At 42.5% G+C, this 26,204-nt stretch overlaps 1 protein-coding gene across 1 annotated transcript; it reads right to left on the bottom strand.

Moving 5' to 3' along the window:
- Positions 1-4,620: 4,620 nt before the first annotated feature.
- Positions 4,621-12,486, bottom strand: LOC128704847 (zinc finger protein 182). The gene has a single exon (XM_070081304.1). The coding sequence runs from the start codon at positions 11,534-11,536 to the stop codon at positions 10,490-10,492; it is 1,047 nt and encodes a 348-aa protein (XP_069937405.1). The 5' UTR covers positions 11,537-12,486; the 3' UTR covers positions 4,621-10,489.
- Positions 12,487-26,204: the final 13,718 nt, after the last annotated feature.

Genomic DNA, 26,204 nt, shown 5'->3' with positions numbered 1-26,204 from the left:
GAATGAGGGGAGAAATCATCGACGTGTATAAGTAGAAGATGGGTATTAATAAAGGGCCCAGTATTGGGCCCCTACTTAAACAAGATGGGTCCTACACAGATGACAGCAAGGAAATGAGTGAGCTACTCAAGTCCCAATATGACTCAGTTTTTAGCAAGCCGCTAATATACAGGGTCTAAAGCCAGCAACAAACAACAAAATACCTTTCATCCGTGGACTGCTTGCAGAGGCAAAGGCAATGTTCGCGGCTTTCACTGAGACCCACATAAAGGATCACTTGGACAACGAAATATGGATCCCAGGTTACAACCTATACAGATGTGACAGAGTGAACAGGCAAAAGGGGGGGGTTGGCCTGTACATTGCAGAGTCACTTGTTTGCACAGAACTGCTAAATGCCTCAAATGATGTAGTGGAAGTTTTAGCAGTAAAGGTCGAGAACCAAAACCTAGTCATTGTGATAGTCTACAAGCCTCCGGATGCAACATCCCAGCAATTCCAGGAACAGCTGTTAAAAATTGACCACTGTCTGGAAAACCTTCCAGCTCCTGCACCCAACATCTTGCTCCTGGGGGATTTCAACTTAAGGCACCTAAAATGGAGGAATATAGCAAATAATATTGTTGCAGTAATAACACCAGGAGGCAGCTCTGATGAAAACTCACACTCACGCGAGCTTTTAAATCTCTGCACAAAATTCAATTTAAACCAGCAAATAATAGAGCCTACTAGACTGGAGAATACACTAGACCTCATCTTCACTAACAATGATGATCTGATAAGAAATATCACCATATCAAAAACAATATACTCAGATCACAACATAATTGAGGTTCAGTCATGTATGCGCGGAGCCCCAGACCGACATAATGAGATTAGTCACGAGGGAGCATTCACCAAATTCAACTTCAATAACAAAAACATAAAGTGGGACCAAGTAAACCAAGTCCTAACCGATATAAGCTGGGAAGATATACTAAGCAACACAGACCCCAACTTATGCCTAGAACAGATTAACTCGGTAGCACTCGATGTATGCACAAGGCTTATTCCTCTAAGAAAAAGGAGGAGTAGATGTAAAACTGAAAGAGACAGGCGCTCCCTTTACAGGCGACGGAAAAGAATAACAGAGCGGCTAAAAGAGGTCAATATATCTGAAATGCGTAGGGAGACACTGGTCAGAGAAATAGCAAGCATCGAACTTAAGCTAAAAGAATCCTTTAGGAGTCAGGAATCGCGGGAAGAACTAAAAGCCATAAATGAAATCGAAAGAAACCCAAAGTATTTCTTCTCCTATGCCAAATCAAAATCGAGAACAACGTCCAGTATTGGGCCCCTACTTAAACAAGATGGGTCCTACACAGATGACAACAAGGAAATGAGTGAGCTACTCAAGTCCCAATATGACTCAGTTTTTAGCAAGCCGCTAACCAGACTGAGAGTCGAAGATCAAAATGAATTTTTTATGAGAGAGCCACAAAATTTGATTAACACAAGCCTATCCGATGTTATCCTGACGCCAAATGACTTCGAACAGGCGATAAATGACATGCCCATGCACTCTGCCCCAGGGCCAGACTCATGGAACTCTGTGTTCATCAAGAACTGCAAGAAGCCCCTATCACGAGCCTTTTCCATCCTATGGAGAGGGAGCATGGACACGGGGGTCGTCCCACAGTTACTAAAAACAACAGACATAGCCCCACTCCACAAAGGGGGCAGTAAAGCAACAGCAAAGAACTACAGACCAATAGCACTAACATCCCATATCATAAAAATCTTTGAAAGGGTCCTAAGAAGCAAGATCACCACGCATCTAGAAACCCATCAGTTACACAACCCAGGGCAACATGGGTTTAGAACAGGTCGCTCCTGTCTGTCTCAACTATTGGACCACTACGACAAGGTCCTAAATGCACTAGAAGACAAAAAGAATGCAGATGTAATATATACAGACTTTGCAAAAGCCTTCGACAAGTGTGACCATGGCGTAATAGCGCACAAAATGCGTGCTAAAGGAATAACAGGAAAAGTCGGTCGATGGATCTATAATTTCCTCACTAACAGAACACAGAGAGTAGTCGTCAACAGAGTAAAGTCCGAGGCAGCTACGGTGAAAAGCTCTGTTCCACAAGGCACAGTACTAGCTCCCATCTTGTTCCTCATCCTCATATCCGACATAGACAAGGATGTCAGCCACAGCACCGTGTCTTCCTTTGCAGATGACACCCGAATCTGCATGACAGTGTCTTCCATTGCAGACACTGCAAAGCTCCAGGCAGACATCAACCAAATCTTTCAGTGGGCTGCAGAAAACAATATGAAGTTCAACGATGAGAAATTTCAATTACTCAGATATGGTAAACATGAGGAAATTAAATCTTCATCAGAGTACAAAACAAATTCTGGCCACAAAATAGAGCGAAACACCAACGTCAAAGACCTGGGAGTGATCATGTCGGAGGATCTCACCTTCAAGGACCATAACATTGTATCAATCGCATCTGCTAGAAAAATGACAGGATGGATAATGAGAACCTTCAAAACTAGGGAGGCCAAGCCCATGATGACACTCTTCAGGTCACTTGTTCTATCTAGGCTGGAATATTGCTGCACACTAACAGCACCTTTCAAGGCAGGTGAAATTGCCGACCTAGAAAATGTACAGAGAACTTTCACGGCGCGCATAACGGAGATAAAACACCTCAATTATTGGGAGCGCTTGAGGTTCCTAAACCTGTATTCCCTGGAACGCAGGAGGGAGAGATACATGATTATATACACCTGGAAAATCCTAGAGGGACTAGTACCGAACTTGCACACGAAAATCACCCACTACGAAAGCAAAAGACTTGGCAGACGATGCACCATCCCCCCAATGAAAAGCAGGGGTGTCACTAGCACGTTAAGAGACCATACAATAAGTGTCAGGGGCCCGAGACTGTTCAACTGCCTCCCAGCACACATAAGGGGGATTACCAACAGACCCCTGGCAGTCTTCAAGCTGGCACTGGACAAGCACCTAAAGTCAGTTCCGGATCAGCCGGGCTGTGGCTCGTATGTTGGTTTGCGTGCAGCCAGCAGCAACAGCCTGGTTGATCAGGCTCTGATCCACCAGGAGGCCTGGTCTCAGACCGGGCCGCGGGGGCGTTGACCCCCGGAACTCTCTCCAGGTAAACTCCAGGTAACTACTAAAAACAACAGACATAGCCCCACTCCACAAAGGGGGCAGTAAAGCAACAGCAAAGAACTACAGACCAATAGCACTAACATCCCATATCATAAAAATCTTTGAAAGGGTCCTAAGAAGCAAGATCACCACCCATCTAGAAACCCATCAGTTACACAACCCAGGGCAACATGGGTTTAGAACAGGTCGCTCCTGTCTGTCTCAACTACTGGATCACTACGACAAGGTCCTAAATGCACTAGAAGACAAAAAGAATGCAGATGTAATATATACAGACTTTGCAAAAGCCTTCGACAAGTGTGACCATGGCGTAATAGCGCACAAAATGCGCGCTAAAGGAATAACAGGAAAAGTCGGTCGATGGATCTATAATTTCCTCACTAACAGAACACAGAGAGTAGTCGTCAACAGAGTAAAGTCCGAGGCAGCTACGGTGAAAAGCTCTGTTCCACAAGGCACAGTACTAGCTCCCATCTTGTTCCTCATCCTCATATCCGACATAGACAAGGATGTCAGCCACAGCACCGTGTCTTCCTTTGCAGATGACACCCGAATCTGCATGACAGTGTCTTCCATTGCAGACACTGCAAGGCTCCAGGCGGACATCAACCAAATCTTTCAGTGGGCTGCAGAAAACAATATGAAGTTCAACGATGAGAAATTTCAATTACTCAGATATGGTAAACATGAGGAAATTAAATCTTCATCAGAGTACAAAACAAATTCTGGCCACAAAATAGAGCGAAACACCAACGTCAAAGACCTGGGAGTGATTATGTCGGAGGATCTCACCTTCAAGGACCATAACATTGTATCAATCGCATCTGCTAGAAAAATGACAGGATGGATAATGAGAACCTTCAAAACTAGGGAGGCCAAGCCCATGATGACACTCTTCAGGTCACTTGTTCTATCTAGGCTGGAATATTGCTGCACTCTAACAGCACCTTTCAAGGCAGGTGAAATTGCCGACCTAGAAAATGTACAGAGAACTTTCACGGCGCGCATAACGGAGATAAAACACCTCAATTACTGGGAGCGCTTGAGGTTTCTAAACCTGTATTCCCTGGAACGCAGGAGGGAGAGATACATGATTATATACACCTGGAAAATCCTAGAGGGACTAGTACCGAACTTGCACACGAAAATCACTCACTACGAAAGCAAAAGACTTGGCAGACGATGCACCATCCCCCCAATGAAAAGCAGGGGTGTCACTAGCACGTTAAGAGACCATACAATAAGTGTCAGGGGCCCGAGACTGTTCAACTGCCTCCCAGCACACATAAGGGGGATTACCAACAGACCCCTGGCAGTCTTCAAGCTGGCACTGGACAAGCACCTAAAGTCAGTTCCTGATCAGCCGGGCTGTGGCTCGTACGTTGGTTTGCGTGCAGCCAGCAGCAACAGCCTGGTTGATCAGGCGCTGATCCACCAGGAGGCCTGGTCACAGACCGGGCCGCGGGGGCGTTGACCCCCGAAACTCTCTCCAGGTAAACTCCAGGTAAATAAATAAGGTCTTTAGGATATCTCTCCAAGAGAGAAGCTGCAGTAATGAATTCATATTAGACAAGTTTAGATTTAGAAAGGATATAGGAAAGTACAGTGGACCCCCGGTTAACGATATTTTTTCATTCCAGAAGTATGTTCAGGTGCCAGTACTGACCGAATTTGTTCTCATAAGGAATATTGTGAAGCAGGTTAGTCCATTTCAGACCCCCAAACATACACGTACAAACGCACTTACATAAATACACTTACATAATTGGTCGCATTGGGAGGTGATCGCTAAGCGGGGGTCCACTGTATTGGTTTGGAAATAGGGTAGTTGATGAGTGGAACAGTCAACCTAGTTGGGTTACTGGGTAGTTTCAAATTTAGGTTGGATAAATACATGAGTGAGAGGGGTTGGATTTGAGTTATCAGAGTTTATTTCTTGGGTGGCATTGAAAATTGGGTTGGGCAAATGTTTTGTTAGTGGGATGGATTGTAAAGGACCTGCCTAGTATGGGCCAACAGGCCTGTTGCAGTGTTCCTCCTTTCTTATGTTCTTACGTTCACTTAGCAGCAAGTGGGAAATGATCTACATAACCAGGGACTTTCTATATAGTATGTCACTGATGTTAGCTATGGTCTGTATAAGCTGTTTCATGTACTTGTAGAAATAAAGATTATTATTAAATGATGTGGTATAAACCTCGAAAACTGACACCAACAAATTGGTTTAACAAGTTAGACATGTGAGCGAGGGCTAGGACATACTTATTAGAAAACAATTCGGTCCTGGGGCCTAATATATTAATGATAATCTTTATTTCTACATGTACAAGGTATACAGACAATAGATGACATCAATGACACACCATACAGAAAGCCCCTTGTTATGCAGAGCATTTTGGGCAGATTAAGTCAATTTTGTCTCAGGATGTGACCCACACCAGTCCACTAACACCCAGGTACCTATTTTACTGATGGGTGAACATGTATATGATACATTTTCTAATAAATTTGTGATAGCGTTTGCTCGTGTGTCTTCTTAAATTAATTAAAGAGACATGTTGAATCATGTGACTCAACTGCCTATTAAGTATTTGCATTATTTGTAGGGACAGTGTGCTCTATATACAATGTCACACCACTGAATTTCAATGTACAGGCAGGCCCTGCTTTACAGTGCTTCGCTTTAAGTTGATTTACTAATACAGCCTCTCGTCACTTAATGATGGAGTTCCATTCCTAAGACCACATCAATAAATGAATTTGCCGCTAAGTGAGGAGCATACTATAATGGTAGTGGGTTTGTCAACCATCTTTGATATTGTTTTAATGTCACCTTTGCACCATTTATAACTACTCTGGTATATTTTTAAATGTTTATACAGTAATGTAGTACTGTATATTGTAATAAACAGAATAGAGGAAATCAGCTCTAATATACATTATTTAGGTATGCATACTGGTCAGAGAGCCTGTCGTAAGTCCAAGTCATCGGCATATGAGTACATACATCGCTCAATAAGAAGAGGCTGTACAGTGGTTTTCAATTATACCTATTTTTCATTTACAGTGGACCCTGCCTTAAAAACGCATCGCATTACGTTAAATCCACCATATAAAGCATTTTGAACGCAAAAATTTTGCCTCGTCTCACGATAAAAAACTCGCCTTACGTGATTCGTCTGGGACGCGTCCCACATGTGGCCTCAGCACCAGTGTTTGCAAGCCAGCCAGTGTGGTTGCATCTATGCATACATTCGGTACATTTCACATTATCCCAGTGTTTTTAGTGCTTGCAAAATAAGTCACCATGGACCCCAAGAAAGCTTCTAGTGCCATCCCTATGGTAAAAAGGGGCGAGAATTAGTATGGAATTGAAAAAAGAGATTAAGGAAATGTGTGCAAAGTGGGTTGAACTGCAAACCCTTACGGATGAAAATCACCCTGACACAGCTACTGCAAGCCGGGTTGGCAACCTGTACAATGACAATGTTATGGCCCATTTTAGGAAAGCCTTAAAGGAACAGGAGGTACAGAGCTCTATGGACAGATTTGTTGTGTGAAAGAGGTCCAGTGACTCTCAAGCTGGTCTTAGTGGCATTAAAAGAAGAAGGGAAGTAGCCCTGGAAAAGGACTTGCTACCTCAAGTCCTAAACAATAACAATAACAATACAACTATAACAATAACAACTTCCACACTCTCCCCTCCTCCCATCACATCAATCATCACCAGATCTTCAATAAAGGCAAGTGTCATGTATTCTATTCTTAGTAGAGTAGTAATTGTGCATGTCTTCTTCAGTTTGTGTGTATTAAAATTAATATTTCATGTGGTAAAAATTGTTTTTTTTCATACTTTATGGTGTCAGGAACGGATTAATTTGATTTACATTATTTCTTATGGGGAAAATTAATTCGGCTAACGATAATTTCGGCTTACGATGAGCTCTCAGGAACGGATTAATATCGTAAGGCGGGGGTCCACTGTATTCAGACATCGCACACAAATATATTCACTACTCACTATAAGCTAAGGACAAAAATATTTGAAGGTAAATAATGTGTGTACTGTATATGCATTTTTTTTGGCCTAGCTCTATTGGTCACTTAATATATGATAATGTAAACATGATCCTAGGTAGTAGGTTGGTAGACAGCAACCGCCCAGGGAGGTACTACCGTCCTGCCAAGCGAGTGTAAAACAAAAGCCTGTAATTGTTTTACATGATGGTAGGATTGCTGGTGTCCATTTTTCTGTCTCATAAACATGCAAGGTTTCAGGTACGTCTTGCTACTTCTACTTACACTTAGGTCACACTACACATACATGTACAAGCATATACGTATATGCACACCCCTCTGGGTTTTCTTCTATTTTTCTTACTAGTTCTTGTTCTTGTTTATTTCCTCTTACCTCCATGGGGAAGTGGAACAGAATTCTTCCTCCGTAAGCCATGCGTGTTGTAAGAGGCAACTAAAATGCCGGGAGCAAGGGGCTAGTAACCTCTTCTCCTGTATATATTACTAAATGTAAAAGGAGAAACTTTCGTTTTTCCTTTTGGGCCACCCCGCCTTGGTGGGATACGGCCGGTGTGTTGAAAGAAAGAAGAAGTAAACATGATATCAAGCTTTTATATGCATCTGAAAGTAAAAGGTTATGTTCAACTTTACAGCAGTAGCCCGGAATCTAGCATACTGTATAAGCAGGGCCCTACAGTATTTAGTCAACTTACTCCACAATTTGTAATAATTTAGGGTTAAGAATTAATCAAAGTTTGCCCGAAAGGCCTAGCCATGCTAGGTGTTCTAGTGGCCCCCTCTGTAATTATTATTTTATTACATGTAAACCACACAATAACCAAAATCTGTAAACCCCACATTGTAATCCTTATAGAGAATAAACTTTGATTTGATTTGATACAGTAGCGTGGAACCTAACCTGCTGTATAAGTGGGGCCCTACAGTAGCTCGGAACTTAACCTGCTGTATAAGTGGGGCCCTACAGTAGCTCGGAACTTAACCTGCTGTATAAGTGGGGCCCTACAGTAGCTCGGAACTTAACCTGCTGTATAAGTGGGGCCCTACAGTAGCTCGGAACTTAACCTGCTGTATAAGTGGGGCCCTACAGTAGCTCGGAACTTAACCTGCTGTATAAGCGGGGCCCTCCTGTACATGATTTTATATCTCATATGAACTTTTATAAAACTTGCTGGATTGAACTTCCACAAAGAAGGTCTCCTTAACCTTTCACTGTTAGGACCTCAAAAGTCCTGACATTGTAGAGAACCTTTTCATGAAGGTAATGAAACCAAAAATGTGAAATTTGATGGAAATCTCGTGTGCAATCACAGGCACAAATTTGGTGGTCTGGGAGCAATTTATACATTGGCCATTCTGCCCACTTTGAGTCCTATTTCGAGCCAATTCCACTGTGTAATCAGACCAGTTATTAGTTACTTTGCTAGTATGCCTTCTGTTCTATTGACTGAGTGCAGGAAACCGTCCATTCAGCAATCATAACTACCCTACATAGCGCTCAAAAGTTGCTAATTTGACCAATTTTACACAAAATCCAATAAATTCCAGATTAAAAACAGAATTCAAAATAACAATGTGTGCATTCCAGCAACTAAACCAACCTATCCTCTGTTTATTAATCAAGTCCCTAGGCCTCTCCTTAGGGACGGATCCAGTGGTGGACCTACATTTTTGGGGCCTTGAAGCTTGAACTGTTATGGGATCCCTTTGCAACCCCTTCTCATACAGTAGACCTAAAATTTTTAAGCATTGTGGACTAATGTCACTTCTGGGGGCCCATCCAGGATTAGGGGCCCTAATGAAGCTTAAGCTTCAGGGCCCCTAATCCCAGAGGGGCCCCCAGCAGTGACTTTAGTCCACATTGCTTAAAAATTTTGAGCCTACTGTATGAGGAGGGGTTGCAAAGGGGTTTCCCCCATAACAGTCCAAGTTTCAGGGGCCCCAAAAATGTAGGTCCACCAGTGCCTCTCCTATATGACATTTACCTTCCAGTTTGCATCCATCACAACACATACAAAAAATCAAAGTTTTACCCAATTTCTTCAATAATAAAATATAAACCAAGAATGACTGGCCATGGTTTAGGGTATCACAATAATTGAAGTAGACACAGAAAAAACTCATAAAACAGACAATGGGAGGTGGGAGGGCTTTACCTTTCCTTGGAAAAATCGTCAAAAACTGAATACAGTGGTACCCAGAGTTTCGAACTGCTCCCAACTCGACCAATTATGTAAGTGTATTATTGTAAGTGCTTTTGTAAGTGTATTTTTGGGGGTCTGAAATGGACTAATCTAATTTACATTATTCCTTATGGGAACAAATTTGTCCGGTAACGGCACTCGAACAGCATTCTGGAACGCAGAAAGTTTGAAACTCAGGGTACCACTGTATTTCTGCTTATAGTAAGTACTCAACTTACAGACAAATTGGGGACCTCCTGAATTGTGTATAATAATGATATAATGATGATATTATAAACAATAATGACATCATGATATACACAATACAGAAAATTTTCAACGGGTTAATAAGTTGAGGACTTGCTCTACTGGAGACTTTTTTTCAGCTACTTCAGGTCCTGAAACTGACCAAAATCATCTCTATTTCAGTAGTACATCTTCCATTCTATCAGGCAATACCAACACCCAAAAATTTATTAAAGACCATGAAGAAAAAGGCACAGCACCATGACTGGAACAACATACAAATTACCCATACATGAGAGAGAAGAGGTTGTGTTTCATAAAAACCATCTAGAAAACACGTCAAAGTCGTCATTTTAAACCAAACACAAGGTCGGAGATTGGCTTTTCCTATCATGCACCACGTTGGGCAGGATTTTGTTTTTTATATTGTGTACACTCATTGCGCATATCCATTCTCTCATGTCCAGGCCAAAATTATCCACTCACAGCATATTTTAGGACGCTGCACTTAAAATGCTGATCTGAGTGAGTGACACCGGCTTCAATTATGTAGAGCTTCATAAGAGACAGCGAAAGGATTCAGTGCACAAATAACCTGCACGTAGGAGAGAGAGCTTACGATGATTTTTCGGTCCAACTTAGACCATTTACGAAGTCACACTATGTAAATAGTCTGAGTTGGACCAAAATGTCATTGTAAACTCTCTCTCTCTCCTATGTGTGAGTTATTTATGTATTGTTCCAATCATGGTATTGTGCCTTTTTGTTCTTCAAAGGGTTCAGTTTTACACATTTTACGTCAGTTTTTTTTTCTTTTTTATTTACATTCTCAACACTAACATGATTCTTTAACTTTTGGAATCCTTATTTGCTTTAATAAAGCATTTTCTGAATGAACTTGTGAGTGTGTTGCCAATAAATATTTTTGTGTAAAGCCTTTCAAACACACTGAGCATTTATATGGCTTCTCTCTTGTGTGTGTTTTCAAATGCTTATTTAATGAAGAATTATCAAAAAACCCTTTGACACACACTGTACACTGGTATGGCTTTTCTCCTGTATGCATTTTTAAATGTTTCTTAAAATAAGACTGATCTGAGAAGCTTTTGAGACATACTGGACACTGATGTGGTTTCTCACCTGTGTGAGTTCTCATGTGAGTCACCAGCGTTGGTTTCAGTGCAAAGTCTTTCAGGCAGACTGAACAGTGATATGGTTTCTCGCCTGAATGCGTTCTCAAATGTCTTTCTAAGTGAGCTTTTAGTGAAAAACCAATTTGACATTCAGAGCACTGATATGGCTTCTCTCCTGTATGAACTCTCGTATGTCTTAATAAAGAAGATTTAACTGGAAAGACTTTGAGACATACTGAACACTGATATGGCTTATCTCCTGTATGATTTTTCATGTGAATAGTTAAATGATATTTTTCTGTGAAGTCTTTTGAACATACTGAACACTGGTATGGCTTCTCACCCGTATGAGTTCGTTTGTGCCTTAATAAGTGTGATTTTAGCATAAATTCTTTTAAACATTCGGAACACTGATAGGCTTTCTCCCCTGTATGAACTTTCATGTGTGTAACTAAGTACGATTTCCCAGAAAAATGCTTTAGGCATACTAAACACTGGTGTAATTTTTCACCAGTATGAGTTGTCATGTGCCTCACTAAATTATACTTTCGCAGAAACACTTTTACACACTCGGAACACTGGTATTTCTTCTCTGTGTGAATGTTTGAATGTTTCACTAGAGACGTTCTACTGGAAAAAAATTTCAGGCACACTGAACACTGATGTTGTGTCTTTTCAGTGTCGACTCCAATTTCCATCACTGAAGTAGATTCCACATTCAATTTTTTGAACATGTTGACCGCTGCCATGGGCTCTAGTCTATGTGAGAATTTTTACAAGTATAAATTGGTGAATAATTTTTCAGTACTAAACACCTATATATTTCTCACGTATGTGAACTCTGGAGTTTGCTAATAATATTGACCATTATAAAGAATTTGAAGCATATTAAGAACGATTTGTTTACAAAAAAAGATCGTAAATTTTATTTTTTTCCTGAATTAAGTTTTCTTAGATATATATTAAATAACCATAAACTTTCCCCCCAAAATATATGAAATAACCGGTAACTTTCCCCCCTTCAAACAATACTACTGTACAATTATAATTTTACTCTCGAATTACTAATTAATATTCTTTAATTGCTCAATACTGAAGCATTAAAATAAATTATCACAATTTTATAATAAATGTTTGGTGTTGCAAATGCATTGCATATTAGACACTGTTAATGAATATGCTCCTGATAAATACAAGATAAGATAAGATAAGATTTTGTTCGGATTTTTAACCCCGGAGGGTTAGCCACCCAGGATAACCCAAGAAAGTCAGTGCGTCATCGAGGACTGTCTAACTTATTTCCATTGTGGTCCTTAATCTTGTCCCCCAGGATGCGACCCACACCAGTCGACTAACACCCAGGTACCTATTTGCTGCTAGGTGAACAGGACAACAGGTGTAAGGAAACGTGTCGAAATGTTTCCACCCGCCGGGAATCGAACCCGGGCCCTCCGTGTGTGAAGCGGGAGCTTTAGCCACCAGGCCACAAGACAAGGTGTTGAACAAAAATAATACGTATCTGAGCAATAAAATGAAAATAAGTTCACTTTAATTTTTAGCTAAAATATACGTATATGCTAGATGAAAAAAATATTATTTAGCATAATTTTGCCATAAAATGTAACTGTAAGAGCAGTTTCGATTACAAGTGCGATAATTTACATAATTTAGCTAAAATATGAGGATGTGCATGTGCGAATGGTGACTGGAGTTTACCTGGAGAGAGTTCCGGGGGTCAACGCCCCCGCGGCCCGGTCTGTGACCAGGCCTCATGGTGGATCAGAGCCTGATCAACCAGGCTGTTACTGCTGGCTGCACGCAATCCAACGTACGAGCCACAGCCCGGCTGGTCAGGTACCGACTTTAGGTGCTTGTCCAGTGCCTGCTTGAAGACAGCCAGGGGTCTATTGGTAATCCCCCTTATGTATGCTGGGAGGCAGTTGAACAGTCTCGGGCCCCTGACACTTATTGTATTGTCTCTTAACGTGCTAGTGACACCCCTGCTTTTCATTGGGGGGATGTTGCATCGTCTGCCGAGTCTTTTGCTTTCGTAGTGAGTGATTTTCGTGTGCAAGTTCGGTACTAGTCCCTCTAGGATTTTCCAGGTGTATATAATCATGTATCTCTCCCGCCTGCGTTCCAGGGAGTACAGGTTCAGGAACTTCAAGCGCTCCCAGTAATTGAGGTGTTTTATCTCCGTTATGCGCGCCGTGAAGGTTCTCTGTACATTTTCTAGGTCAGCAATTTCACCTGCCTTGAAAGGTGCTGTTAGTGTGCAGCAATATTCCAGCCTAGATAGAACAAGCGACCTGAAGAGTGTCATCATGGGCTTGGCATCCCTAGTTTTGAAGGTTCTCATTATCCATCCTGTCATTTTTCTAGCAGATGCGATTGATACAATGTTATGGTCCTTGAAGGTGAGATCCTCCGACATGATCACTCCCAGGTCTTTGACGTTGGTTTTTCGCTCTATTTTGTGGCCGGAATTTGTTTTGTACTCTGATGAAGTTTTAATTTCCTCATGTTTACCATATCGGAGTAATTGAAATTTCTCATCGTTGAACTTCATATTGTTTTCTGCAGCCCACTGAAAGATTTGGTTGATGTCCGCCTGGAGCCTTGCAGTGTCTGCAATGGAAGACACTGTCATGCAGATTCGGGTGTCATCTGCAAAGGAAGACACGGTGCTGTGGCTGACATCCTTGTCTATGTCAGATATGAGGATGAGAAACAAGATGGGAGCGAGTACTGTGCCTTGTGGAACAGAGCTTTTCACCGTAGCCGCCTCAGACTTTACTCTGTTGACTACTACTCTTTGTGTTCTGTTTGTGAGGAAATTATAGATCCATCTACCAACTTTTCCTGTTATTCCTTTAGCACGCATTTTGTGCGCTATTACGCCATGGTCACACTTGTCGAAGGCTTTTGCAAAGTCTGTATATATTACATCTGCATTCTTTTTGTCTTCTAGTGCATCTAGGACCTTGTCGTAGTGATCCAGTAGTTGAGACAGACAGGAGCGACCTGCTCTAAACCCATGTTGCCCTGGGTTGTGTAATTGATGGGTATCTAGATGGGTGGCGATCTTGCTTCTTAGGACCCTTTCAAAGATTTTTATGATATGGGATGTTAGTGCTATCGGTCTGTAGTTCTTTGCTATTGCTTTACTGCCCCCTTTGTGGAGTGGGGCTATGTCTGTTGTTTTTAGTAACTGTGGGACGACCCCCGTGTCCATGCTCCCTCTCCATAGGATGGTAAAAGCTCGTGATAGGGGCTTCTTGCAGTTCTTGATGAACACGGAGTTCCATGAGTCTGGCCCTGGGGCAGAGTGCATGGGCATGTCATTTATCGCCTGTTCGAAGTCATTTGGCGTCAGGATAACATCAGATAGGCTTGTGTTAACCAAATTCTGTGGCTCTCTCATAAAAAATTCATTTTGATCTTCGACTCTCAGTCTGGTTAGCGGCTTGCTAAAAACTGAGTCATATTGGGACTTGAGTAGCTCACTCATTTCCTTGCTGTCATCTGTGTAGGACCCATCTTGTTTAAGTAGGGGCCCAATACTGGATGTTGTTCTCGACTTTGATTTGGCATAAGAAAAGAAATACTTTGGGTTTCTTTCGATTTCATTTATGGCTTTTAGTTCTTCCCGCGATTCCTGACTCCTATAAGATTCCTTTAGCTTAAGTTCGATGTTTGCTATTTCTCTGACCAGTGTCTCCCTACGCATTTCAGATATATTGGCCTCTTTTAGCCGCTCTGTTATTCTTTTCCGTCGCCTGTAAAGGGAGCGCCTGTCTCTTTCTATTTTACATCTACTCCTCCTTTTTCTTAAAGGAATAAGCCTTGAGCATACATCGAGTGCCACCGAGTTAATCTGTTCTAGGCATAAGTTGGGGTCTGTGTTGCTTAGTCTATCTTCCCAGCTTATATCGTTTAGGACTTGGTTTACTTGGTCCCACTTTATGTTCTTGTTATTGAAGTTGAATTTGGTGAAGGCTCCCTCGTGACTAATCTCATTTTGTCGGTCTGGGGCTCCGCGCATACATGTCTGAACCTCGATTATGTTGTGATCTGAGTATATTGTTTTTGATATGGTGACATTTCGTATCAGATCATCATTGTTAGTGAAGATGAGGTCTAGTGTATTCTCCAGTCTAGTAGGCTCTATTATTTGCTGGTTTAAGTTGAATTTTGTGCAGAGATTTAAAAGCTCGTGTGTGTGTGAGTTCTCGTCAGAGCTGCCTCCTGGTGTTATCACTGCAACAACATTATTTGCTATATTCCTCCATTTTAGGTGCCTTAAGTTGGGGACAGGAGCTGGCAGATTTTCAAGACAGTGGTCTATTTTTAAGAGCTGTTCCTGGAATTGCTGGGACGTTGCATCCGGAGGCTTGTAGACTACCACAATGACTAGGTTTTGGTTCTCGATCTTTACTGCTAAAACTTCCACTACATCATTTGAGGCATTAAGCAGTTCTGTGCAAATAAGTGACTCTGCGATATACAGGCCACCACAGCTTAACCTGGGTGCTAACCTCCAAGGTTAAAAATCCCAACATATCTTATCTTAAATTTTAAAAGACTCACCCGCAGCAGATGGGAAAATGGGAGGCCCTAAGGTTCAAATTGACAGGGGAGAACAGCACCTTTTCCTTGAATCAAGAGCCCCTCATCAGCATCAAGGCATCCTAATGAGCCAAGTACTCAGACCTCAATTATCATTACAGCCACAGTGAAGAGCTAAACGCATTGGGGGTCATATAGTCCCTGGACTACAATACAAAAGCTTGCTAAAACATTTTAAACAAAATTCCTGTACGAAATATATAAAAAAAGCTACAATCAAATCACAAATTTGTTCTGTGATTTTTTGTGTCATTACAATTTCGAGATTCATGATACAGTTATTGCAGCTTTTAAAAAAGTTAAATTAAAAAAAATTACTGAAGACCGGATGCCATGAGCATATCTCTGCTCCTGTAGTTACAAATAGGTAAGAAATTGTGTATGTATTTATCGCCTATTTAAAGCTAGAGGAGCAAAGCTACATTCATTTCATCTGTTGTCAATAACTTTTCCATTTTTTGAGTGTCCTGTGGCGACACGCAGATAACAGAAATAAGGACTGGTAAAAAAATAGCCAGTAATTAAAACAGGTAATAGACATAGGTGAAGAAAGTGGTGCATAGCTATAAATAGGTATAAAAATAGGTACAAATGAGGCCTGTAACAAGAAATAAGTAACATATAAATTTGAAATAAGTAACATATAAAGTTTGAAAAAAGTAACATATAAAGTTTGAAACAGGTAACATAAATAGGTAAATAAGTGGCCTGTAGCTTCAAGTAGAAGCAGGAAATAAAAAGTAACCCATAGCTACAAACAGGTAACAAACAGGTAAAAAGGTGGACCATGGCTACAAATTGGCAAATAAAAGTGGACCATTGCTACAAATAGGTTAATACAAGTGGCCCATAGCTACAAATAGGTAAAAAAAGTGACTTCTCACCTAATATTTCTATCAAGGCTAAATTATTCAGACACAAATTATCCAGACACAAATTATCCAGACATTGGGTTCGGTGTGCGGGATACGAGCAGGCTTCACTTGCTTATTTCTTCAAGTCATTCTTCCTGATTCTGATTAGCAGTATCCTGAAACCAAGACAACAGTGCATTAGTGTTCGCAATAAAGCTAACAGAATTCTTGGCTTCATATCTAGAATTTTAAATAATAGAAGTCCTCAGGTTGTTCTTCAACTCTATATATCCTTGGTTAGGCTTCATTTAGACTATGCTGCACAGTTCTGGTCACTGTATTACAGAATGGATATAAATGCTCCGGAAAACGTACAAAGGAGGATGACAAAGATGATCCCATGCATCAGAAATCTTCCCTATGAGGATAGACTGAGGCCCTGAATCTTCACTCTCTCGAAAGGCATAGAATTAGGAGGGATATGATCGAGGTGTATAAATGGAAAACAGGAATAACTAAAGGGGATATAAATAGCGTGCTGAAAATTTCCAGCCAAGACAGGACTCGCAGCAATGGTTTCAAGTTGGAAAAATTCAGATTCAGGAAGGATATAGGAAAGCACTGGTTTGGTAATAGAGTTGTGGATGAGTGGAACAAACTCCCGAGTACAGTTATTGAGGCTAAAACGTTGTGTAGTTTTAAAAATAGGTTAGATAAATACATGAGTGGGTGTGGGTGGGTTTGAGTTGGACCTGACTAGTTTGTGCTGCTGGGTCACGTGCCTTGCTCCTTCCTTAAGTGAATGTGACTGACCTGACTAGGTCAGAGCATTGGGTTAAGCTGGTGGGAGAATTGGACCTGCCTCGCATGGGCCAGTAGGCCTTCTGCAATGTTCCTTTATGTTCTTATGGTTGAAGGTTTCTTTTATGGTTAAAGGTTTCTTATATGGCTGGTTTCTTCTATGGTTAAGGGTTTCTTCTACTGGTGAAGGATTCTTCTATGGTTCGGGGGTTTCTTCTATGGTTGAGGGTAAATTCAAATTCAAATTCAAAGTTTATTCTCTATAAGGATTACAATGCTGAGTTTACAGAATTTGGTTATTGTGTGGTTTACATGTAGTAAAATAATGATTACAGAGTGTACCACTAGAACACCTAGCATGGCTAGGCATTTCGGGCAGACTTAGTTTAATTCTTAATTTTAAAATATTACAAATTATGAGGTAAGTTGGTATTATGGCTAAGTGACTAAATACTAGTTTGTGAGTTTAGCAATGTGAATGCTTTTGTTTTGGCACAGTACATAGTTTCAGTATTGGAGTATCACAGGATTCATTATTTTAAGATTGAGATTAATATTTCTGTTTATGGTCAAATGGGTGAGTGAGTGTAAGTGTGAACCACCAGGTGGTATTCGTGTAGTTAGTTGACGGGGTGTATCAGGGAGATAAGATGTTTTCTAATGGTAGTTTTGAAGGTGATGAATGTGTCTGCAGTTCTAGAGTTCTCAGGTAGGGTGTTCCAGATTTTAGGGCCTTTGACATACATTGAATTTTTGTAAAGGTTTAGTCGGACACGGGGAATGTCGTAGAGATGTTTGTGTCTGGTGTTATGCCTGTGGGTTCTGTCACAACTATCAAGAAAGCGTTTTAGGTCAAGGTTGATATTGGAGTTTAAGGTCCTGTAGATGTAGATTGCACAGTAGTAAGTGTGGATGTACTGAACAGGGAGTAAGTTTAGATCTATGAAGAGTGGGGGGGGGGGTGTTGCCAGGGATGGGATTTAGTGATTATTCTTACTGCAGCTTTTTGTTGGGTTATTATTGGCTTTAGGTGTGTTGCTGCAGTTGATCCCCAAGCACAAATAGCATAGGTGAGGTATGGATAAATAAGTGAGTGGTATAGTGTGAGAAGGGCATTTTGCGGCACGTAGTATCGTATCTTGGAGAGGATCCCAACCGTTTTGGATACTTTTTTGGTTATGTGTTGGATATGGGTGCTGAAATTCAGGTTGTTGTCAAGGTATAGGCCTAGGAATTTGCCCTCATTATGTCTGGTAATTAGAGTGTTGTCGATCTTAATGTTAATTTGTGCATCTCCTGCTCTGCTACCAAACATAATATAGTAGGTTTTGTCAGTGTTAAGCGTAAGTTTATTGGCTGTCATCCAAGTCGATATTTTGATCAGCTCCTCGTTAACAATGGTGTTGAGGGTGGCAAGATTAGGGTGAGAGATGACATAAGTCGTGTCGTCAGCAAAGAGAATGGGTTTCAGGTGTTGGGATACGTTTGGAAGATCATTGATGTATATGAGGAAGAGCAGGGGACCAAGGACACTTCCCTGCGGAACTCCAGTATCAAGTGGCCGTGTTGTTGATGCTGTGTCTTTAATGGTGACATACTGATACCTATTAGTAAGGTAAGATTTGAAATAAGCAAGCGCATGGCCTCTTATACCGTAATGGTCAAGTTTGTGGAGTAGGATGTCGTGGTCTACTGTGTCAAAAGCTTTTCTTAGGTCAATAAAAATTCCTAGTGGATATTCCTTATTTTCCAATGCTGTGTAAAGCAGATCTAGCATTTTTATGATTGCATCATTAGTGCTTTTATTTTTCCTGAATCCAAATTGGCAGGGGTTGAGTATGTTTTGTGCCGTTATAAATGAATATAGTCTCCTGTGCACGAGTTTCTCAAAGATTTTGGATAGCAATGGTAAGTTTGATATTGGCCTATAGTTGTTTAAGTCTGTAGGGTCACCACCTTTATGTATTGGTGTAACCCTTGCCATCTTGAGTAGTTTCGGGAAGGTGCTAGTTTCTAGTGACTTGTTAAAAAGTAATGAAATAGCATGCGAAAGGACATGGGCCGCTCGCTTGTACAGTAATGGTGGGACATGAGACAGATTCCCTGAGTTATTTTTAAGTGACTTTATAATCTCGGTGACTTCCGTGGGCTCAGTTGGTGCAAGATAGAAGGAATTTGGGAAATTCCCATCTAGGTAGTCCCCGGCATGGGCATTGGTATGTGGGATTTTATTGGCGAGATTAGATCCTATGGTTGAGAAGAAGTCGTTTATCTTGTTAGCTGTGTCAGTGGGATGTAGTGGTGTTTCATTAGGTTTAGTTAGGACAATATTCTTGTTTTTTTTTTAGTTTGTGGGTCCCTAGAATCTGAGAGAGTGTTTTCCAGGTCTTTTTTATATCTCCTCTAGTGTCTGTGAATCTACTGGAGTAGTATAGTTGTTTGGCTTTCTTTATTACTTTGGTGAGAACTGATGAATAGTGTTTAAGAATATCTTTGTGTATTAAGCCCTGTCTATATTGCTTTTCATATTGGTGTTTCTTGTCAATGGATTTCAGAATGGTGCTGGTTAGCCATGGGCAACCAAGCCGTTTGTTTGTGATCTGTTTCGTTTTTATAGGACAATGTTTGTTGTATAGTCTAAGTAATTTGTTAAGAAAAATGTCTGTCCAGTCATCAATACCATTGGCCTTGGAGAATTCTGTAGGCCAGTCAACAGTCTCTAGGTCAGCTGTGAACTTCCTTATTGAGGCCTCATCATGGAGTCTAAATGAGACTTTGTTGTATTCAAGTGGTGGTTTACTAATGTTTGTCAGGAGGAAGGTAGGGTAGTGGTCTGTAGTGCTATCTGTGATTATCCCTGATTTAAGGGGGGCTAGTATATTGGTCCATATGTGGTCTATTATGGTTGCACTTGTCTCAGTGAGCCTGGTTGGTTTAGTTATTGTTGGTATGAGAAGTGTGTTGTTCATATTGTTGATGAAATCAGTTACAGGCTGATCATCTAGTATGCCAAGGTTGATGTTGAAGTCTCCAGCTAAGAGAAGGTGGTGCTTATTCATTTGTCTGTTTGTTATTAGTGACTTTAATTTCTCACTGAAATTTGGGATGTTTGTGTGAGGTATCCGGTAAATGGCACCGATTGTTATAGGTGTCTTAAGGTTTTTTACAGTAAAATTAGCAAAAATGTATTCCCCATATTCATCACTAAAGCAAGTGGTGCTAATACAAGATAATTGGTTAGAGTAATAGATTGCAATACCACCCCCAACTTGGTTTGGTCTGCAGTTGTGAATTGCTGTGTATCCTGGTAGAGGGTAGATATCTATTGTGTCCTGCTTAAGCCAGGTCTCAGTAAGAATAATGCAGGAGAAGGGTGTCTTTAGTGATTCAAGGAGTGCCAGGAGGTCATCATAGTGTTTGCTTAAGGACCTGATGTTGTAGTTAAGTACTGATAGACTTTTAGCATTGTTTAGGATAGTGCTGGCTTGTGATGCTGTGTAATAAAGGCAGTTACTTTCCAATAGGTTTTGATTGGGTGTCAGATTATGGAGGTTTAGATCAGGGTCAACGTGATCAATCATCTTCTAGGTTTAAATTATGGTTATTTATATCCTTACAATGGAAATAAGACAGACAGTCCTCGATGACGCACTCTCTTTCTTGGGTTATCCTGGGTGGCTAACCCTCCCTACCTTGGGTTACCCTGGGTGACTAACCTTTCCTACCCTGGGTGACTAACCTTCCCTACCCTGGGTTATCCTGGGTGAATAACCCTCCCTACCCTGGGTTATCCTGGGTAGCTAACCATCCCTACCCTGGTTATCCTGGGTGACTAAACCTCCCTACCCTGGGTTATCCTGGGTGACTAACCCTCCCTACCCTGGGTTACCCTGGGTTACCCTGGGTGGCTAACCCTTCCTACCCTGGGTTATCCTGAGTGGCTAACCCTCCCTACCCTGGGTTATCCTGAGTGGCTAACCCTCCCTACCCTGGGTTATCCTGGGTGGCTAACGCTCCCTACCCTGGGTTACCCTGGATGACTAACCCTCCCTGCCCCGGGTTATCCTGGGTGGCTAACCCTCCCTACCCTGGGTTATCCTGGGTGGCTAACCCTCCCTACCCTGGGTTACCCTGGATGACTAACCCTCCCTGCCCCGGGTTATCCTGGGTGGCTAACCCTCCCTACCCTGGGTTATCCTGGGTGGCTAACCCTCCCTACCCTGGGTTATCCTGGATGACTAACCCTCCCTGCCCCGGGTTATCCTGGGTGGCTAACCCTCCCTACCCCGGGTTATCCTGGGTGGCTAACCTTCCCTACCCTGGGTTATCCTGGGTGGCTAACCCTCCCTACCCTGGGTTATCCTGGGTGGCTAACCTTCCCTACCCTGGGTTACCCTGGGTGGCTTACCCTTCATGTTAAAAATTCCATGCAAAATCTTGTCTTATCTGTTATCTGACTCCAGTAGAAATGTCACTTTGCTGTTGTGTTATCCTGGGTAATTTACACTACCTAAGATAATTGTAGTTATGTGAAGCTTGACCTAAATAACCTTACTGAGGCCCGGGGGTGAAGCTTACCAGGATGAAGCTTACCAGGATGAAGCTTACCAGGATGGAACTTACCAGGATGGAACTTACCAGGATGGAACTTACCAGGATGGAACTTACCAGGATGGAACTTACCAGGATGGAACTTACCAGGATGGAACTTACCAGGATGGAGCTTACCAGGATGGAACTTACCAGGATGAAGCTTACCAGGATGGAACTTACCAGGATGGAGCTTACCAGGATGGAACTTACCAGGATGGAGCTTACCAGGATGGAACTTACCAGGATGGAGCTTACCAGGATGGAACTTACCAGGAGGGAGCTTACCAGGATGGAACTTACCAGGATGAAGCTTACCAGGATGGAACTTACCAGGATGGAGCTTACCAGGATGGAACTTACCAGGATGAAGCTTACCAGGATGGAACTTACCAGGATGGAGCTTACCAGGATGGAACTTACCAGGATGGAGCTTACCAGGATGGAACTTACCAGGATGGAGCTTACCAGGATGGAACTTACCAGGATGGAGCTTACCAGGATGGAACTTACCAGGATGAAGCTTACCAGGATGGAACTTACCAGGATGGAGCTTACCAGGATGGAACTTACCAGGATGGAACTTACCAGGATGGAACTTACCAGGATGAAGCTTACCAGGATGAAGCTTACCAGGATGGAGCTTACCAGGATGAAGCTTACCAGGATGGAACTTACCAGGATGAAGCTTACCAGGATGGAACTTACCAGGATGGAACTTACCAGGATGGAACTTACCAGGATGGAACTTACCAGGATGGAACTTACCAGGATGGAGCTTACCAGGATGGAACTTACCAGGATGGAACTTACCAGGATGGAACTTACCAGGATGGAACTTACCAGGATGGAGCTTACCAGGATGGAACTTACCAGGATGGAACTTACCAGGATGGAGCTTACCAGGATGGAACTTACCAGGATGGAACTTACCAGGATGGAACTTACCAGGATGGAACTTACCAGGATGAAGCTTACCAGGATGGAACTTACCAGGATGGAACTTACCAGGATGGAACTTACCAGGATGGAACTTACCAGGATGAAGCTTACCAGGATGGAACTTACCAGGATGGAACTTACCAGGATGGAGCTAACCAGGATGGAACTTACCAGGATGGAACTTACCAGGATGGAACTTACCAGGATGGAACTTACCAGGATGGAACTTACCAGGATGGAACTTACCAGGATGAAGCTTACCAGGATGGAACTTACCAGGATGGAACTTACCAGGATGGAGCTTACCAGGATGGAACTTACCAGGATGGAACTTACCAGGATGGAACTTACCAGGATGGAACTTACCAGGATGAAGCTTACCAGGATGGAACTTACCAGGATGGAACTTACCAGGATGGAGCTTACCAGGATGGAACTTACCAGGATGGAGCTTACCAGGATGGAACTTACCAGGATGGAACTTACCAGGATGGAGCTAACCAGGATGGAACTTACCAGGATGGAACTTACCAGGATGGAACTTACCAGGATGGAACTTACCAGGATGGAACTTACCAGGATGGAACTTACCAGGATGAAGCTTACCAGGATGGAACTTACCAGGATGGAACTTACCAGGATGGAGCTTACCAGGATGGAACTTACCAGGATGGAGCTTACCAGGATGGAACTTACCAGGATGGAACTTACCAGGATGGAACTTACCAGGATGGAACTTACCAGGATGGAACTTACCAGGATGGAACTTACCAGGATGGAGCTTACCAGGATGGAACTTACCAGGATGGAACTTACCAGGATGGAACTTACCAGGATGGAGCTTACCAGGATGGAACTTACCAGGATGGAACTTACCAGGATGGAACTTACCAGGATGGAGCTTACCAGGATGGAACTTACCAGGATGGAACTTACCAGGATGGAACTTACCAGGATGGAACTTACCAGGATGGAACTTACCAGGATGGAACTTACCAGGATGGAGCTTACCAGGATGGAACTTACCAGGATGGAACTTACCAGGATGGAACTTACCAGGATGGAACTTACAAGGATGGAACTTACCAGGATGGAACTTACCACGATGGAACTTACCAGGATGGAGCTTACCAGGATGGAACTTACCAGGATGGAGCTTACCAGGATGGAGCTTACCAGGATGGAACTTACCAGGATGGAGCTTACCAGGATGGAACTTACCAGGATGGAACTTACCAGGATGGAACTTACCAGGATGGAACTTACCAGGATGGAGCTTACCAGGATGGAACTTACCAGGATGGAACTTACCAGGATGGATCTTACCAGGATGGAGCTTACCAGGATGGAACTTACCAGGATGGAACTTATAGGATGGAACTTACCAGGATGGAACTTATAGGATGGAACTTACCAGGATGGAACTTACCAGGATGGATCTTACCAGGATGGAACTTACCAGGATGGAACTTACCAGGATGGAACTTATAGGATGGAACTTACCAGGATGGAACTTATAGGATGGAACTTACCAGGATGGAACTTACCAGGATGGAACTTATAGGATGGAACTTACCAGGATGGAACTTACCAGGATGGAACTTACCAGGATGGAACTTATCAGGTTGGAACTTACCAGGATGGAACTTACCAGGATGGAACTTACCAGGATGGAACTTACCAGGATGGAACTTACCAGGATGAAGCTTACCAGGATGGAACTTACCAGGATGGAACTTGCCAGGATGGAACTTACCAGGATGGAACTTACCAGGATGGAACTTACCAGGATGGAACTTATAGGATTAAACATATAGGATGGAACTTACCAGGATGGAACTTATAGGATGGAACTTACCAGGATGGAACTTACCAGGATGGAACTTATAGGATGAAACTTACCAGGATGGAACTTACCAGGATGGAACTTAACAGGATGGAACTTACCAGGATGGAGCTTACCAGGATGGAACTTACCAGGATGGAACTTACCAGGATGGAACTTACCAGGATGGAACTTACCAGGATGGAACTTTCCAGGATGGAACTTATAGGATGGAACTTATAGGATGGAACTTACCAGGATGGAACTTAAAGGATGGAACTTACCAGGATGAAACTTACCAGGATGGAACTTACCAGGATGGAACTTACCAGGATGGAACTTACCAGGATGGAACTTATAGGATGGAACTTACCAGGATGGAACTTATAGGATGGAACTTACCAGGATGGAACTTACCAGGATGGAACTTATAGGATGGAACTTACCAGGATGGAACTTACCAGGATGGAACTTACCAGGATGGAACTTACCAGGATGGAACTTATAGGATGGAACTTACCAGGATGGAGCTTACCAGGATGGAACTTACCAGGATGGAACTTACCAGGATGGAACTTATAGGATGGAGCTTACCAGGATGGAACTTACCAGGATGAAACTTACCAGGATGGAACTTACCAGGATGGAACTTAACAGGATGGAACTTACCAGGATGGAACTTACCAGGATGGAACTTACCAGGATGGAACTTACCAGGATGGAACTTACCAGGATGGAACTTACCAGGATGGAACTTACCAGGATGGAACTTACCAGGATGGAATTTAACAGAATGGAACTTAACAGGATGGAACTTACCAGGATGGAACTTACCAGGATGGAACTTACCAGGACTACACCAGGATGAAGCTTAGCAATTCTGACTATTTAGAAAATAGGCGAATTGTGAGTTAGTTTTTAAGTGGTCGATTTACAGCTCCTGGCGCCGACTCTTCTCTAGTCGCTACTAGGTTCACTCTCTGCTCCGTGAGCTTTATCATACCGATTCTTAGAGCTGTGTATGGCTCCTGCCTCCACTACGTCACTCTCCAGACTATTCCACTTCCTGGCAACTCTGTGGCTGAAGAAATACTTCCTAACATCCCTGTGATTCATCTGAGTCTTCAACTTCCAGTTGTGACCCATTGTTGTTGGGTCCCATCTATTTGTGGGTACTCAATTGTACTCGCCTAATTGTGGTTGCAGGGGTCGAATCATAGCTCATGGCCCCACCTCTTCACTGGTTGCTACTAGGTCCACTCTCTCTCTGCTCCATGAGCAGGGAGAGAGAGAGAGTGTGTACTCACGTATTTGAGGTTGCACTGGTCGAGTCATAGCTCCTGGTGTGTGTGTGTGTGTATGTGTGTGTGTGTGTGTGTGTGTGTGTGTGTGTGTGTGTGTGAGTGTGTGTGTGTGTGTGTGTGTGTGTGTAGACTACACTGTCTTAGACAAAACTGGAGCAAAACTCGAGATAAGAAAAGCCTAATCTACATCCTCCAGAGCTCGCCTCTATCAACACACACAACAAGGGTGAAATTAGCGTGGACTCTTGACGGCCACCTCACCATCCAGAGAATAATTAGAGGCAAGAGAGTGTCATACAGCCTCTGACGTCACTCATTAGTTAAGATTGATTTTCTCTGCTGCGAGTGACGGAGCAGCCGAGGTACCACCATAAAGCCTAAAGTACCGCACGAGTTTTATACCCTCATCACCCTTATTAGTCGGGTTTCCCAGCATTTAGGATGCAAATTACCTAGTCTAACCAAGTGAACA

The sequence above is a fragment of the Cherax quadricarinatus genome, unplaced genomic scaffold (assembly GCF_038502225.1).
Source record: "Cherax quadricarinatus isolate ZL_2023a unplaced genomic scaffold, ASM3850222v1 Contig2282, whole genome shotgun sequence".
Lineage (NCBI taxonomy): Eukaryota > Metazoa > Arthropoda > Malacostraca > Decapoda > Parastacidae > Cherax > Cherax quadricarinatus.
This window is presented reverse-complemented; position numbering and strand designations above follow the sequence as displayed.